The 17,786-nt window shown below is 45.7% G+C and overlaps 7 protein-coding genes across 7 annotated transcripts; 2 read left to right on the forward strand and 5 right to left on the reverse strand.

Annotated features, from left to right (window-relative positions):
- Positions 1-297: 297 nt before the first annotated feature.
- On the reverse strand, positions 298-1,824 carry EYB26_009127 (uncharacterized protein; the record flags this gene model as incomplete). The annotated part of the gene is made up of 5 exons (XM_054268378.1): positions 298-682; positions 733-960; positions 1,013-1,181; positions 1,242-1,654; positions 1,715-1,824. The coding sequence occupies 5 exons, from the start codon at positions 1,822-1,824 to the stop codon at positions 298-300; spliced, it is 1,305 nt and encodes a 434-aa protein (XP_054124353.1).
- Positions 1,825-2,781: 957 nt separating this feature from the next.
- Positions 2,782-4,439, forward strand: EYB26_009128 (uncharacterized protein; the record flags this gene model as incomplete). Its single annotated transcript, XM_054268379.1, has 2 exons — positions 2,782-3,917; positions 3,971-4,439. 2 exons carry the CDS (start codon positions 2,782-2,784, stop codon positions 4,437-4,439), a joined length of 1,605 nt encoding a protein of 534 aa, XP_054124354.1.
- A 78-nt stretch (positions 4,440-4,517) lies between these two features.
- On the reverse strand, positions 4,518-6,139 carry EYB26_009129 (uncharacterized protein; the record flags this gene model as incomplete). The annotated part of the gene is made up of 2 exons (XM_054268380.1): positions 4,518-5,973; positions 6,027-6,139. 2 exons carry the CDS (start codon positions 6,137-6,139, stop codon positions 4,518-4,520), a joined length of 1,569 nt encoding a protein of 522 aa, XP_054124355.1.
- Positions 6,140-6,457: 318 nt separating this feature from the next.
- EYB26_009130 (uncharacterized protein) lies at positions 6,458-10,036 on the forward strand (the record flags this gene model as incomplete). Its single annotated transcript, XM_054268381.1, has 7 exons — positions 6,458-6,870; positions 6,933-7,089; positions 7,151-8,142; positions 8,215-8,353; positions 8,913-9,263; positions 9,327-9,412; positions 9,472-10,036. The coding sequence occupies 7 exons, from the start codon at positions 6,458-6,460 to the stop codon at positions 10,034-10,036; spliced, it is 2,703 nt and encodes a 900-aa protein (XP_054124356.1).
- A 2,888-nt stretch (positions 10,037-12,924) lies between these two features.
- On the reverse strand, positions 12,925-13,822 carry EYB26_009131 (uncharacterized protein; the record flags this gene model as incomplete). Its single annotated transcript, XM_054268382.1, has 2 exons — positions 12,925-13,151; positions 13,219-13,822. 2 exons carry the CDS (start codon positions 13,820-13,822, stop codon positions 12,925-12,927), a joined length of 831 nt encoding a protein of 276 aa, XP_054124357.1.
- A 311-nt stretch (positions 13,823-14,133) lies between these two features.
- On the reverse strand, positions 14,134-15,318 carry EYB26_009132 (uncharacterized protein; the record flags this gene model as incomplete). The annotated part of the gene is made up of 1 exon (XM_054268383.1): positions 14,134-15,318. One exon carries the CDS (start codon positions 15,316-15,318, stop codon positions 14,134-14,136), a length of 1,185 nt encoding a protein of 394 aa, XP_054124358.1.
- Positions 15,319-16,898: 1,580 nt separating this feature from the next.
- Positions 16,899-17,471, reverse strand: EYB26_009133 (uncharacterized protein; the record flags this gene model as incomplete). Its single annotated transcript, XM_054268384.1, has 1 exon — positions 16,899-17,471. One exon carries the CDS (start codon positions 17,469-17,471, stop codon positions 16,899-16,901), a length of 573 nt encoding a protein of 190 aa, XP_054124359.1.
- Positions 17,472-17,786: the final 315 nt, after the last annotated feature.

Here is a 17,786-nt window from a genome sequence, read left to right on the forward strand (position 1 = left end):
GCAAATTGGAGGCGGCGGGTTAACTGGGTGTTCGCGGGTTTCTCTAATGTGTCATGGGACGGTCTGTTTTTTTCTTGTCGCTTTCTATTTTTCTCGTCGTCCTGAATACCTTCGGCCGGAATGATTTTACGGTTTGTGATTCCAAGTGGTGAAGGTGTAACATAACGCTGGAATTGGGGATATTGTTTAGAAACAAATCCCACCTACTCTAACTAGATCTTGAATCAAGCTTTAGTGCATTCACACTATTCATTTCTCTTGTACTTTGTTCTTTGTCGATCGTTTCTGCAACATTGTCTACACTAACTCGCTATCGTCGTCGTCATCGAGAGCTTCGACTTCGTCCAGCGCCGCTTCTCGCTCCATCGTCGGTGTCGGCACGCTTTCGGTGTCAATGATGTGAATTATCGCTTTTCCATTCCCTTCCCGTGATGAAGCGATCCGCCGTTTCCAGTCGATCCAGTCGTTTTCGTCTCGTATCAAAAAACCAACCAACATGCTGGGATCCATATCGTCGATGTGAATGCGTCGAAGGCGACGGGTGTGACAGCTATCGACTTGTTCTTGAGTATATGCGGAATCTACTTTGTGAGGAAGCGCGGGACGGGTGTGATGAGGGTCGAGGTAGAAGAAGAATGAATTCTGGACGCCAATGAAGTAATGTGACGACGATGGTCGACCACTGGACAAGTTAGCTACTGACGTCTTCGTTGGAGGCTGTGAATGACATACCCTGCAATTCCCAGCGACTGGGGTAGCTTGAGCAGATCTTCAAGTCCCTTTCGATACACTGGAGTGATTCGGTCGATTCCTAGCCTTGTTCCGAGAAGTATCAGGGTAGGTCTCATGTGACCTGGCTGGTTGTATGCAACTGCTTTGAATTTGTCTTCGTAGACATATGTGCTGTCACTGCTAACGTAGACGTTCATTCCTGCGACTTTGTATTCTTCTGATAGTGCTCTGCAGCATGTTATTAGCTAGGTGTCAAGCAGTGACTGTTGGAGGAACGTACTGTATACATGTAGCTGTGGCAGAAGGTCCGAACCATTCTCCTGGGTGTTTCCCGCAGTACAGAGCCCCGTGTCTCACGAACCGATGAATCGAGAACGGAGCAGCCGGGTCATCTGCGAATAATGAAAGCAGCTTATTCTCTTCCGTCGTATGACTAACTCGCCGCCAGTCTAATATAACTCGTTAGCTAGATCTATGCCTATAAATAATAAAAGGAGGAAGTGATATACCTCGACCTAACCTTGAAATAGCCAGCGCATTGGCCAGAAGCATCTGTCCAGACCGTATCATGCACCCCCAGCCTGTATCTGACGTAAATCCTTGGTGGTGCTCAGTCAACTGACTCCGCAGCCGGACGCTGAGCGTCATGGCTTGTGCTGCATTTGCATCTTCGGATCTTGCGATGGGCGGGAAGTTGGATCTGTATGTCATCCAGATTTTTGATTCAAAGTCATCGAGAAAGGGCCTGGGCCAGCCGAGATTTTTCGATGACTCTTCAGTTGTTGTTACAGAGTCGGTGTGTTTGTCGTCTTTATCGGATTTGGTGATATCATGAGTTCCGCTGTCGTTTACCTGTGTAGTATCTTGTGTAGACTTTGTGCCTGGATCTGCTGTTTGACCGACGTTGCTCTCGTCCTTGTTGCTGTCGGTGTTGTAGTTATTGTTGCTGTTGTTGCCTGCGGGGAACTCATCTGTCACGTACTCATTCCCCAAACACCATATCTTTGACCCTGGACCTTGTTCATTTTTGGGCTCGGCATCCCAGAAATATTGTATCATACGCTTGTACCGGCCTAGGTCGATGTTATTCATGTTTATGTTGGGTGGGTTGGTGTAGTCATTGGGTGTTGGGTAGATGAAGGTGAGCTTGGTGTGGGGGGTTGATGCGGAGAGAAATATATATACTTGTAGATGCATGTGCTGTGTATGTATGTCTATCACTGGATGAAATGACCAACAGATGACCACGACAATTTCAGGTAATCGACTCTGCCCTGGAACGTGAACAGCACGACTCGGAATTTAACATTCCATATAGCAACCGGGAGTAACCCTCCAAAATATACACCATAGAGATCTGTTATGTACCTATTCTATTACATTCGTCGCTGAAATGCGTCAAGCACGGGAACGATTTTACAGATAAGACCGAAGTAATACTACACACACGCGACTTCCATACATCATGATAGTTATATATCCGAGCTGAGCAGGAGACAACAACCCAAGCGTATATGTAAACAAGTCAGGGACATGATGCATCATTTGGGTGTTCTTATTCTTATCCGTTTTACATACTGTCCCATCCTGACCGATACGACCACAGCACGCCGACTGCTACACTAGCTCTACAGATAGATTTAATCACCAATCGAACTCTAGATCGCAAAAAAGAGGGGCAAGCGGAAAGCAAAGAATAATCAATTATCCTCTACCTGATCAGTAGACATATCACAGACACAAAGCAAGCGGTAGGTTCCAGTCGGAGCATCGCCACTGCCTCAGGCTCCACTCCCGTGATTGCCTTACCGTAACTCTCTTACTCCCGAACCACATTGTTTCAATTCCAAGCAAGCAACCAACCTCTTAATATTATCATGTCAAATTGACCGCCAGGTGAGGCGAAAACGAGCACCCATATGCGCTTGAAACCGTGCTGACAGCAATGGATTACAGACAGAGCGTGCAGCATTCCTTCTCGAGATATTTCCCGATCGTTGACGCGAATTGACGGCTAGCACTGGTAGCAAATTCAGTTGCCCCGCCAGAATGTCTGGCTATGAGGGAATTCAGGATCCGACAGCCTGCCAAGGAGACAACACGCTTTTCTTCATCGATTCACATGGCGAACGACCACGCAACGAGCCTTTGCAAATCAACCCGCGAGTTCCCGCCGGTCCGCCAAGTGACCGCGATCCCGATAGTAGTGAGGACGAAGTCGTGTTCAGTGGGAGACTGAATCAGAATACGCGAATCCACAATGTCGGCGCAAGATCTTGTGTCCAGCCACAGGCTACATTTTCACGGGTAGCTGTCCAGGTTGTGGAGGAGGACATACAATTTCCCGCACCGACGCAACTACAAAGTACATCTCTTACCACAGATCCGCAGGATCCCGAGAACTTGCAAGACTCATACATTGGCCTGTCGTTGAGTAGACAGACCAGAAACAAACGGAACGCGAAGAAGAACAATAAGATCAAGAAATCTATCTGGGACGATGATAGCGTTTTTGCCGACTACGTGAAAAACGTGGCCCGTAATGCGAAGGTGACGGACTTATCTAGCGATGATGATGGCGAGCATGTCGATGATATTCCCGAGGACGGACTGGGGTTGACCAAGGAAGAGAAAGCAAAGTTTTGTGCCATATCAACACTCGACATTGTCGAGGAAGGCTCGATGTTGGTCAGTGAAGGAATCGATGATGAAATCTCCGACGAGGAGAATGACGATGACGAAGATTCCGACGAGACAGAGGATTCATCCATGCTCGACGACATAATATCCCAGATCCGTCGTGGAGCCTCATTCAAGGAATTGGAAGCACACTGGGCAAACGACGATATGTCGCTAGATCTATTCGAAGGCGAGCGCGAGGTCGATTTTGATATCGTAGATATGCAGCAGGACGGTCCTCTGAAGAAGAACAAAAAGAAGAAAGGAAGGCGTCAGATGGACTTTGGTCTGAGCGATAGCGATCTCGAGCTCCGGATAGAAAATGCATGGGAGAAAGATCGGGATAAAAAGGCAGCCAAGAAACGCGAAAGAGAAAAGCTTCGCGCAGAGGGTTTACTTGGGAAAAACAAGAAGAAACTTGATCGCAGAGGCAAGGATAAATCAGGCTTCGGGACTGAAGGATTGAAGGTTGAGCTGAAGAGCTTTCTTCAGTCACAATCCGATAGGTATTTTCTTCTATATTCCATCTACTCTAGACAAGTCACTGACATGATGATAGTCTCGATCTGCCTCCTATGAAAAAGAACCACCGCAGAGTGATACATGAATTGGCCAATGCTTTGGCGCTCAAATCCCAATCCCGAGGCAAGGGCAATGCACGATTCCCCGTCCTATACAAGACAGGTCGGACGCCTAACTTCAATGGCAAGCACAGCGTCAAGCTTGATAAAATCCTGGCTCAACCACGATTCAATCTGCGACAGAGCACTCGTATCAGTGTCAGTGAACGAGCTTCACCGGGACCCAAGAATACGCGCCGACGCCAGACGACGAATATGGGCGCATCCTACCTTGAAGGTGAGGTGGTTGGTGGTTCCGCACCTGAGATTGGAGCAGACAACAAGGGCAGAGCTATGCTGGAGAAGATGGGATGGAGCTCAGGAACAGCACTGGGTGCTCTCAACAACAAGGGTATCCTGCAACCCGTTGTTCATGTTGTCAAGAATACACGTGCTGGATTGGGCTAATACCTGGCCCGAGAGATAGACTGTTCATGTGTGTATGTGTTCGCCTTAGATATGATTTATTAAACAAAATGTATAGAATTATTTTCTAGATTTCTTCCCCTTCGACCTGGATTGCGCCGGCTGAGCATGTCCTATTTCCCGCAAGTGCGAGAACAGTTGCGTCCGCGAAGAAAACATAGCCTGACAATGTGTACACTTGTTTTGGGCATCCGTAGAAGAAGCTGCTTGTTGTGCTGCTATTTTTTTGGCCTTTTTTTGTTTGGCTTTCCCTAGTTTCGCTGTGGTGGGTTTGGGGTTGAGGTCTTCGTCGTCGTCCTCGTTGGCGATGTTGCTAGTAGGTAATGATGCGTTCCTTGGTTTCGTACGGTCTGGATCGATACAGTCCTCATCCTCGTCCTCAGAGGCGGAAGGGGATGGGCTTTGTGATGTAGTGTCTGGTTTCGGGGGTGTCTCTTTGTCGTCTTCTGTCTCTGCAATATCATCGACCTTCTCAGCAGGTATCGGATTAATCTCTTCATTAAATCCAACCAGCTTCACCTCCAGCTCCTCATCCGCATCAAGATTAAGCTCCTCACCCTCAAGCAACAACTCCTTCCGCAACTGCTTCACAGCCTTGATATGCTTCTTACTTTTCTCATGGGCCTCGAACTGCTTCTGACTCTTGAATAACTTGTTGCACACAACGCACTCGAAATGCTCAACCTCAGATTCAGAGCTACTGAAAAAATGCCCTTCATGCTCATCCTCACCCAGTAGTGATTCATGGGTCTGTGCCCACTCAGGGATGACATGGTCCTGCATCTTGGCCTGGTTCGCAGCACGCGAACGCGCTGCCTGTGCAGCCGCAGATTCGCGGAGCATGCGCTGTCTTTCCGCTTCTGTCTGAATATTGGACTTGTACCGCGGATCACGTTTCTTGACGAAGGCGACTAGCGAGCGAACGGCGTCGTTGTACTCCCTAATCCCGTCTTCGCGCATCTTCTTGTTCTCTTTTTCCATCAACCGCCTAATTCTTCGATCGGGGGCTTCGCTGTATTTGTATTTGTCCATCCATGCGAACGACTTCTTGGTCGAGAAGCTCGTCCACACCGCATAAAACGGGCGTACGACATCCTCATAGGAGTCTTCCTTGGCCCCGAAACTGGCATAATCCACGGGCACTGACCCATCCCATCGACACGCTATCCCTTCATCCATCGCGATTTGATCAAAGATATCTCGTAGACCACCGAAAAATCCACGCGGAGAATCCGAGAATTCCATATGCGGATTGAAATTCATGACTAAACTCGTGATACCGGAGGCGGTCATTTTGAATCCCCCTGAAGCGGGTTGTTGACCCTGACCAGCTGCTGGTCCATCCTCGGGCAGTTCTGCATACTGGTGCGAATCGTACCATGCTCTCTCTTGAGGATCGGAGAGGACTTCGTAAGCGCATTGGACTTCGGCGAAGAGTTTTGTGGTTGCTTCGACTTGGCCGTAGTTTCGGTCTGGGTGGAGTTCGAGGGCCTTTCTTCTGTATGCTTTTTTTATTCTAGACAATATCATCAGTATTGTGGTTTGGGTGTATAGGGGCGCGATACTCACTCATCGTCTGCTGCATCTCGTTCTACTCCTAGGAGCTCGTAGTAGTCAACACGATGCTCGGCTTCTTGACCAGCGTCAGCTTTGTTTGAGCCCGTTGACTGACTCTGACCCATAGCGAAAGCCAGAAAATCTCACCGCTATGCAAAATACATAGATGTTGAATTGAAAGAAAATAATGAAGTAGAATGATTGAAGTAGGCAGCTGTTTGTGGGGGTGAATCAATTTTGTTCTTATCTTATCTGAGGGGGCGGGCATCATCGTTTCGTCTTGTCCTGCTCATCTCCCCCACGCTTATTCAATCAAGCATACATAACTCCTTATATATAATCCAACGACAGCATATCCTGTAATTTATGGAGAGTGAAGTGCGCATCAACGCCAAATGTGATATATTGACCATAATCTTTGCGGGATCCGGCCGTACACCACAATGCACGCGAGTCTCGACGACCTCCCCGACGAAATCCTACATCTGATATTACACCACAGCGAACCGGCGCAATGCCTCGCGCTAGAAAGGACATGTCGCAGATTTCGAGGTATCACAAATGAGCCCCTATTGTGGCGCCACTACTGCCAGTCCCGATTTCAATACTGGGATGAGAAACATAACATTGAAGAGAAGCTGAGAGCACCGCCTTCGACAGTGGGATGGAAGGAATTGTATGCCGAGAGATATTTCACGGATTGGATTACGACGAAGGGTTTAGATGATATACTTTCGAGTCAATCTGGACGCATCAATAAGGCGCAAATTATTATTGATCATGGGTATGACGTGAAGGATACCTTGTTACGGCATGCTCGTGCCAGTACAGATTTGGATGATTATCTGGCTAGAAGGTGCGTCTTGCTGATTACTGTTCCCTGAACGAGATCAAAATTGACTTTTTGGCTCCTTGCAGATACTACAGTAAGGCCATGCTAGGGTGTCTACAGCGCAATATAGCTATACCGCTATGGGCCAATTTGAGAGAGAATGGAAAAAACGCAACCCTTGAACGTGCTTTGGGCAGCTTTGATCTTTTTGTCCCCCAATGTGGGATAGCCTCATTTGAAGACGTATGTTCATTGCTTCGTTTCTGCTTTTTGGAATTCTCTGCTTACCTGGTTCGGGTGATAGATACGTGACATGCTTGACACCATCGCAGAAAATATATCGCAGCAGGTTCCAGACATACGGAGTCTAACGCCACGTCAAAGAACGGTATCTATCGCTTCTTACTTGCTCACTCATAATTACACCGGCATACGGGCTGGTCGGGAATACCACAATCTTGAACACAATTTCCTTGGGTTAGCTCTGCGGGACCAGGGGCACAACTCATTACCTCTGATATCGGCTACAATATACTGCGCTATTGCGCAGAGATTTGGACTTAATGCCCAACCATGCGGATTTCCCTTTCATGTGCTGGTCATTATCTTACCTGCTGTCGGGTTTGATCTGGATGGAAGAGAGATATTAGATGGCAATCCTGGCTCACCAATGTATATGGACCCATGGCGATCTGATATTGAAGTCCCAGTCGCTGATTTGCAGCGTCAATTGAATATGTATGGCGCTCAGATGGTAAGCCAGTCACAATTCCTTGGGAAGACGTCGATGTCAGATATCGTTTGGAGGTGTGGGAAGAATATCTTGAATTCGTTGCAAGACATTCCGGAAGAGCCGAACGTGTTGGATAGCGAAAGCGCTCGATACGCGGGCCTCTGGTCTTTGATGTTGACTACACCGGACTCTAGATTCAACGAGGTCCGAAGAAGATTGCCATGGTTCATGGAACTCTTTTTCAAGGAGTTCCCATGGGATATTTCCTTGGTTGAACAGTACGTAATATCAAGACTTCGGGACTCGACCGAGGTCGACCATGTCTCGGAAGGATTGCGCGTCATGCGTACGGTCGACGAGATGGCAAAAACGGTCCATCCCCGTGGACCGGAGCACCAAAACGTCAAGTATCGAGTGGGTCAAGTTTTTATCCATCGGCGGTATGATTATCAGGCGATCATCACGGGATGGGACGCGGAATGCGATGCGGGCGAGGAATGGGTGCGGCGGATGGGCATTGATCAATTGCAAGCTGGACGGAAGCAGAGTTTCTACCATGCGCTGTGCGTATTCTTTCTTCTTTCTTTCTTTTTTGTGTGTACCTGATAGAGCTGAGCTGATTTTGATTATCATAGTGTTGAGGATCGCAGTATTCGGTACGTCGCAGAAGAGAATCTCCAGATCATCACGCCGACCATGTCGGATCTGTCTAGCCGCCTGCTTGCAATTGCAGGGAAGCATTTTAAGCGATGGGACGAAGATGAGCGGAAATTTGTGAGTAATATGCGTGATGAATATCCGGACGATTGATACCAATGATGTATGATAATAATGATCATGATGATAGTTAATGACTGTTCTGTTGTCAAATGTCGGCTGTTGCAGGCCGTAGTCAGACGATGTCATACGATGTTAGTTAGCTACGATGGGTACCCATAGTAATTACCCACGCAACGGTACGGAAGCAACTAAACCAGAAGTAGTTAGTCCGTCATACAAAAAGATATATGTTGCTGCCTCAGGCCCCATCATGTGATCTCGGAGCGAGTCAACCCGACCGGAGCAGTATTAATCCGTTCCTGATGTGCATGCACCTTACTGGGCTTAGTCATTCAGGTCAGCCAATAATAGCACAGATAAAGGAGTCGCACCACTCGGAAGTGTACTTAGTGCGGCCCACTTTCAGGGGCTACAGCCAATCACATCATCCTCCCCTTTTCCTGCAAGATTTGCCTTCAGGCTTCTTATAGTACTTATAGACTCGCACATCTCAATCTCGGAATCTTAATCCTTATCACCTTTGAATACAACAAGCTTTTCTCAACTTCCTCAGTTGTATGCGCCTGGTGGTCGATTCGAGTTTGCAAAATGTATGTTCCATGAGTTACGCGCACCTCGTCACATCAATGAACTGCAAACTAATAATTCACTTGACAGGAATTCCACCCTGTTTTCTACGACGCCGGAGACGTACTGGAGCCACTTTGAGGAGATCTCCAAGTACAATGTCCACCTCAATGTTTTCGAGAGACTGTGGGAAGCCTGGTATGCATTTATGCAGAATGATGTCCTCGCAACCGGCATTATGTCTTTCGTGATGCACGAAGTCGTGTATTTCGGCCGATCTCTCCCCTGGATTATTATCGACACTTTTGGACTTTTCAGAAAATACAAGATTCAGGACGTAAGCATCGCCGTTGAATGTCTTTCTGCTCTGCAGGTTACTAATTCGCAATCTCTCGTGCAGAACAAGATTCCCACCCTCAAGGAACAGTGGGAATGCGCAAGACTCGTCCTTCTCAGTCACTTTACAGTCGAACTTCCTCAGATCTGGTAAGCTCTCGGTCTCATGAATGTAGTATTGCTGCGAATCAAAGCTTACGTGTATTTAGGCTCTTCCACCCCATGGCTCAATACTTTGGCCTCACTACCTCGGTTCCTTTCCCTTCCCTGTGGACGATGGCATACCAAATCGCAATCTTCTTCGTTATGGAAGACACATGGCACTACTTTTCTCATCGCGCTCTTCACTGGGGTCCTCTCTACAAAGCCATCCATAAGATTCATCACCAATATTCCGCTCCCTTCGGCTTGGCCGCAGAATACGCTTCTCCAATCGAAGTTATGCTTCTCGGGTTCGGAACCGTTGGCTGCCCTATTGTATGGTGTGCTTTCACCGGCGATCTCCATATCTTGACCATGTATATCTGGATCGTCTTGCGGTTGTTCCAGGCTATTGATGCTCACAGCGGCTACGAATTCCCATGGAGCTTGCACCACTTCCTCCCATTCTGGGCTGGCGCAGACCACCACGATGTTCATCACGAGAAGTTCATTGGCAACTTTGCCAGCAGTTTCCGCTGGTGGGACTACGTCCTCGACACTGAGTACACTCCTGAATCTGTCAAGCGCTGGCGTGAGAAGAAGGCTGAGAAGGTAGCCAAGAAGGCCAACTAGACGGCCTTTCTCCCTCTCAACAGCTTTTGGCACCATGCTTATTTACTTTGATTGCTGAGCTTGATCATGCATCGATGTCTTGTCGACTTGCTCGCCGTGACAGACTATGACAAGACCGGACATGACCAAGGCAGACAGACCCTTGGTCATTCAGTTCGCTGCTCTTTTTCCGACTATCACTTTTTAATGTCTGTTTCTTGTGTATAAAACCTCGACTCGTTCAGGATTACGATTGTGCTGTATCGTTAAACAGTCGCCCTATAGCTATAGACTTTATGAGGATAAGGATAATATCAATGAATTATATGCATATTATAAGAACAACACACAGTCACACCTATGCCTATCATGCACATCTATGCCCTACGGATTAACTGCGGCTCACTATTTGATAATGAAATGGCCGGACTACTGTAGCTGTGAATCCGAGGGAGGGAGTGTGTGAGTACTTTCATAGCCCTAATTTCCGCTCAAGCAATGGAGATGGATGACCACACAGCCTTTCATTGTCGTATTGGGGATCAAGCATAATCCAATACACGTGTGACAATTATTAATCTTGGGTTCTCTCATCTTACGATACGTACGAACAAGATTGTCAAAGTACCAATGAGGGATAGAAATCTGTTTAAGATAACTATTATCCTCACAGGTGGACATTTCCTTACAACAGTAAATGGCTAGAAACAGAGGTTCTTTGGACAAAGGTTTCGGTAACCCGATATAGCCTCCGATTGGAATTCCTTCCTATTCAGGCAATGTTGGCAGGCAAGCTATATTGATCAGCAGTCCAAAGCTTTGGCCTTGATCCTTTTGGAATCTTCTCTTCTTTGCACTTCCTGTGTTTGATTCAGACATACACACACATATCAACCCGTTTCATCCATCGATTGATTGTGAGAAGCACTGCCATCAATAAGAGAAAGACGGTATGGCGTTGATGAAATTTCAACAAGACTGACTACCAGGTCATTGGCGAGCTCAAGAGAGCATCAAGGGTCAACGGTCTCGGCAGTTGACATGGATCTGCGTCCCTTCGTCGTGAAATATCTTCGCAGCCGAGACGTATCATCAGACATACTTACGATTTACTGTCATCACCATTCACACATGCCATCAACAGTGGGGGTTCGATTTTGAACTCTTGGCTATCTGTCTCTACACCACCACATGAATTACCGGTACAAATCTATACCGTAAAATTCCTTCCACTTAGAAGCATAATATGGCAGAGCTGAAATTTTCGGTCTCCATAATACGGTAACTTGGCCGAGTGGTTAAGGCACGCCTGCTGGGCGTGTATCTGTTAGATTGTAAGGGTGGGGACCGTCGTTTTCTGCCGGATTGTTGCCAAATACGGGTTGGCATAGGATTACAGCCAAAAACAGGTGTAAGGCTATGCGCCATTCACAGCTTCTATAATTTACACGGTTTCCACGGTTTTTCTGACCAATCAGAGCTGGGCGGTGAGGATTAGCGCGCTGAGGGGTGCAACACCAAAAAGGCCCGGATCATCAAGTATACTAGATTACAGGAGATTACAAGCAAGAATACCATTCTCATCCTCTACACCAATTATCTTTCTTGATTTTATCGTAACCGTGTGCTAGATTGTATCGTACAATCTAACACGTCCTGACATCCATTTAAGCTCGTAACTAGGCCCTTAGCTGCGGGAGCTAGCCCCTCTGGGACAGGCGCTAGTCCCTTCCCGGCTTCGGGCCTTAACGGTAACTCGCTGTTACGAAACCAACTTGCATGATACTAGGCAGAAACTAGTACTATTTAGGAAAGGCGTTTTGTTATAACAGCTAACACCACGACCAGTCATTTCCACGACTAGGTACACAGGCGGTCAGCTAAAGATACGGGCTTAAGGATGACTAAGGGAACACGTGATCAGTATACACGGGAAGGGCGTATACTGAGATGTATACGGGAACGAAGCAGGAAGTGTATACCCAGTATACACTTCAGGGGACATGTATACTGTCACGGACCTGGATCCACCTTAGTTAAACAGCGTTGTGTCGAGGTACGCTAGGCTTGGTTGAACCACACAAAGGTTCCTTGAGTCGCAGAAGATAAAGTAACTTGAGTAAACAAAGTACCAATAGTCGAACTGGTGTCTGGAAGTCTTAAACGTAACTAAGATAGAAGAGATCCCCCATACAGCCGGGTGCCCGTACGAGTTAGAATGCCTTGCTGACTCTCACTGTCAAAGTCTAATATCAAGTGACTTAGATTAAAGAGCTATGAAGAACTAAATACATGATGGTAAAGAACGTCCTTATATATCCAGTCCTCCATGTTCTGTATACCGTATATCGTATACTTTTAAGAGTAGCGAGTATAAAGTATACGATATCCTTCCAATGATATCCTGTTGTTTCGTATACCTTTATCTTATCCAAGATAACGGTATATTATTCATATCTCCACGTGACTTAGTGCGTGTCCCATACCGAGGTGTCTCAGTCCGACATCCTTCCACTGGTCTTGTCATCGTATGGTTCATACGCTCGCAAATCCAAAGTGACCTTTCCTTCTTGGTCATAGTGTAATTAAGTGTCATGCAGGTTGATTCGTAACAACTACAGGCTATAACAGACTCCGTTGTAGCCTTGGCTAGGTCCCGGGGCCCTTAGGGCCTCGGGGTCTCAGCCCCTAACAGTCTCGGGCATTACACAAATCCAGGCGCTCATCTCGCCCCTATACGGCGTATTCGCTAAGGGGCCTTCGGGTGTTACGGGCTAGTCCCGCCTAATGCGCACTGTAAGGGCATATTAAAATAGAAAACATAACATGAAGAAAAGAAGGAAAGAAAACAACAAGATTCTCAGCTCGTACATGCAGTTCATATAGGGATAAGGAGCTCGCTGGTTCGGTCAATTCCTCCGTACGTTCAGCACCGTCTCGGTGCTTGTGAGGGAACTTCGTGTGCCATTCCCGTATGTTCGGGGCTTGCTCGGTAACGTTGGTACGGCCCTGGGAATTGTATCCCGGATGCATTTCCCAAGGGTGTTATCCTTAGGTGTCATGCTCAGCGCCTGTCCGGTACTCGGGAATATCTTCACGTGTCGCACGTTCTCGGTGAGGGCTTGACTGCCCGAACCTATTTCATATGAGGTCAGCTCATAACAAATTGACTGCTTCAATTGCTGTAACCCATTCACGGTTACCAGGTTGCAACAAATAAGGCCTGCTATATCGATCACTGCCTGTAATAACTTTAGCAGTTGCGCAGAGGCCCATAGCAAAGCCAGTCTCATCAAAATTGTATATATCTTCGGATAGGATCCCATATTCTTGTATAGCGGCTTGTACGCGGTCAAAATGCTCCTGTATTATCTTAATATCCTCACACTTTGCTCGCTCATAGTTATATCTCAGTGAGAATCGCAATTTAACCTCTGGATGCCGGTTAACAAATCGATAAACCCATTTCTCACTAACGTGCTCATCTTCACGTTGAGAAACAAGAAGATTAGCCATATCTTGTACGAGAGATGGCCGGGGTGGTAATCCACGTTTATCAAGATCAAGAATCCATTTTTGAAGAGATTCCTCTTCATATTGAGTCATTTTATGACTATTGGCGCGTTTTTCAGCTCGATATTTGATGCCGGCAAGACGACGGCGAAGAGTTGTATATGAAACATTATAAATCCGTACAGCTTCACGAATAGATTTGATTCTTCCTTTTTTTAAATCAGATATAGCAAGCAGTATCTTCCCCTCTTGTTCAGCCAATTTTTGGCGATTTGCTGTACGATTTGGTGGCATGGTGACGCGTTAGAAATTGGTATAAAGAAATATTTGAAGTATTTTGACGCGCTCGGGGGGGCTGATCCGCTCGGTGTCCTGATCCACTCGGTGTCCGATTACGTTAACTTAATCTATTGCCTGTGACGTGCTGATTATCTGACACTTATATAAATTATATTTTCATTAAGTTTAATTTAAGTTAGTTATTTTTTATGAATACCTATTTCATAACATTTCTAAACTTAATACAATAATAATTAAAATAAAAGAATTATCCGTACCCATCCAAATCCCCCCCATTCCTGATATGCTCTTGCTCAACGCAAACATTAGGCCTGGGGAGCGATACCGATCTGAGGGCTTGTGGTGTCGCTATAGAAAATAACATAATAGCTCTTTAGGAAGATATCGCCGAGAACATTCAAGTTAGGATCTGGACTGGGTTGAATACCACCATAGCAATGGGTACTATTCCTAATATACTTGATTAATTCGCCAGGAATGGGGGTGGTGTGTAGACCAAAGTTAAGGGTAAAGTCAGGAATGACAGTAGCGTTTGTGCACGGGAAGATGTATCCACCGTTTTGAAGACATTTATACGAACCAGGAATCTTTTTGTAGTATTCTCTAACAACGTCCTCCTGGAGGAGGACAAGGGTGGTACCAGTGTCGATAGTAGCAGGGAAAGGGATAGAACTAGAGGAATCACCACCAATACTAAACCCATCAACGGCAATAGTCCATAATCCCCGGCTATCATCAACAACCCTCCAGAAAAGTTGCCCCTTATACTTACTAGGATCAATCCAACCAAGGTCGTAGGAACCAGGAGCCCTATGCTTAAGATACACAGCAAAGAGAGGGGAATTAAGGTAGGGCTTAATATTATCAAAGAAGGTCTTCTGCTGTATAGGTTGAATAGTATTCCTCGAAGAGAAGGCTAATCCTATGATACCATCATGTCTTCTATAAGGATCAAGCATAGCTGAGACGGGTTCAATAGTATCAACAACCTGAACAGCCTGGTAAGGAAAGCTAAGATGACCAAGCTTAATCTTATCTAGGAACACTCGACCTTTTAAAATGATTTGGTTCCCATTTATAGTACTCCAGTGATAACCCGGCATCAATATGCCAGTTTGGGTGTTATAGGTAGCGTGGAATCCAACACAAGGGGTTTGAGCAGTATAGCCCCATAGATTAGCAGAGCCAGTATCAAGAGTAACTTGCAAGATATCAGCCCCAATTTGAATTGGAGTAAGGTATATGATATCATTTTTAAAGGGATTAGCAATAACAGAGTCGGTCCAACCAGACCTGGCTGCTAAGGCTATATAATTAGGAACCTTAACACCAAGTCTAGAGTAAGCCTGGGCGTATATAGTAGCTGGGGGAACAGTAGGAACCTCAACAGCAACCTGTGTGATAGAGAAGCTAGTATTACTATGGAAAGGGGCAGTAGCAGCAATGACAGCGAGGGCTAAACCAGAGATAATAATCTTAGAATTAACCATTTTGACAGAGATGCTAATAATAAATAGCATTACCTAGGTGTGAGAGGGAAAAGCCAATCGTGGACTTGATTTGATACTTATGCTCTTAATTACAAGGATATAATCTAATATCGATCTATACCTACTAACGTATTTCACGGGTAAGTGGCACACTTCAATTTTGTATGATTTTCTATACAAACCCTAACATCTTATATCTCAACAAATTAATATATAAACCATATCTAAAAATTATCCATGTCTTATAAGAACCTGTAAGTAATGAATATATAACGTCAATTTTTTAAAAATATATTATTAATCGTTTCGTATTGAAAATTACGGCGTAATTTTCTAGGGTTGGTTTGTATACCAATAACCACCTAATAAAATCGTTTTAAATTTTAAATAACCTTATAACTGGTCTATTTAAACTGCTATCTAGAACATTAAGCAAAAATACAGCTTTGTTGTGGGATTGCTGATATGTTGTAAATGGCTATTTTGTATGCGATTACAAGGTGTGCCACTTAACCGTGAAATACGTTATAATATCGTTCGTACCTTTACTTACCGGTACCATATTGATCTATCTACTCTGTGACACTTAGCCAACCAGGACTACCAACTGCTGGGATAGACACATAGACGGACACGGTTATTGACACGGCTATCGATGGATCTCCAATCAAGTCTTACTTATCTACATAGGTTGCAGCTAAACACCGAAAACAATTAATTTTTCATTACATAGTATACTTCTATACGATATGGTGATAAATGGTTTCATATTATTAACTCAAAATTAGCATAGGTTGATTGTCAAACAGTACGCTAACCCAATGGGGAATTAGCGGAGCCAAGGATAACACCGAGATCTGGTTAATGGCAAGAGTATCAAATTTCACGGAGTACACGACCATATATCGGCTGATAACCGGCCTCAAATTGAGCATATTAATGGGCATCTGGAGGCAACGTTTGAAGGCATGGAGACCATGGGATGGCAAAATATCGGTTCTTCTATGCTAAGATTTTACATATAAAAAGGATCCAAATCCCTAGCTAGATATGTTTTAGAATGTGTGCATCAATATCAATTATTATTACCAGTCCCTATCGTTCCTCTTGTTTACCAGCCGGATTAGTATTAGCGTGAAATCTCTCCGTCATTGATTTTCTTTCATGTGATTAAATCTAATGTCCTAACTACCTAGTACTTGACCCATTGCTATGGTGGTTTCCAGCCCGCACCTGCCCCCAACTTTAATGTTCTCGGTGATGTCTTCATAAAGACCTAGTACAAGTGATTTGTTTTCGATGGCAACCCTATAGGGCACTAGTACGCTAATTACATAATCTTCCTCAAGGTGCGGCATGAACTCGCAGTAGCCCATAATTTTGTTTTTGTGTCCCATATGCTTGGTTTGGAGTCTTCGGTTAGTGTTATAGAGGCTCCCTTGGAGTTGGCTAGTAGATGGTCTTAAAGGTTATCTTCTCCAAGTGTGCAGTGTCCTATCTTCGGCGACTGCAGCTGTATCTACCTAGGAAGGGAAGGGGGGAGGGAGAGGGGAGAGGTTAGCGGTGGATTACCTTATTCTTCACTGTGTTGATTGAGGTTCAGATACGGGTTCCTGTTCCAGTCTTTTTGTTGCCATTGCATACTTGATTGCTGCATGGACGGCCGTCATATCCGGTTGCCATCGGTCAGAGTCTGAGCGTGATTTTCCGCCTAAAAAGAAGGACAGATTTCCTCGTTTTGTCTGCGTGCATTGATTCATGTCTTCCCGTTTTGTTGTCCATTTCGTGCAGCGGAATAAAAAGTGTTCCACAGTCTCGCTTGCTTGGCCACAAGCACAAAGATCAGAGTCTACTGCGCCTATCCTATTTAGATAGCTGTTGAGCCTTGTCATGCCTGTCCGCAGTTGAGCTAGAGTCTCTGCCTCTTTCCGATTTAGTCTATCGTACAGACTTCTTGTGTGCTTTCCTGGAAGTGCAATGTCGATAGCCTTTGAGTATTTTCCGATGCTCGCTGGGAGAGCCCATTCTTGTCGTTGTTTAGCAAGGGCCAGTTTAACCGCCGTTGATTTGGCTTGAAATGGCTGTATCTCCGGTTGGCATTCTGTTTCTGTCGATTTCCTCGCTTCTGATTTTGCCCTAATCTGCACGTCCATGTCTGTGTGTGCGGGGACCCAGATTGCGTTGATTGCGTTTTCCTGGCGCTGCAGGGTCTGAGCCAGTTGATATATCCGTTGAATAACCTTTTGGCCAGACTGTTGACGAGGTTGGCTGATTGCTGCAAGGGCGGATCTGTTGCATAGGTGTTATATACAAATCTGTATGCGACGCGATGTGTACGCGTTTCTGTCGGCAGAATCAATGGCGGTGTGGGATTTCGGATAAGGGGGGTGCCAACACTTTTTTCATCCCACTGTAACTTACGTAGTATATTGTCAGAGAATCAAGGAAGTCACAGCCAATAGATCAGA

This window comes from Talaromyces marneffei, chromosome 7, assembly GCF_009556855.1.
Source record: "Talaromyces marneffei chromosome 7, complete sequence".
Classification (NCBI taxonomy): Eukaryota; Fungi; Ascomycota; class Eurotiomycetes; order Eurotiales; family Trichocomaceae; genus Talaromyces; species Talaromyces marneffei.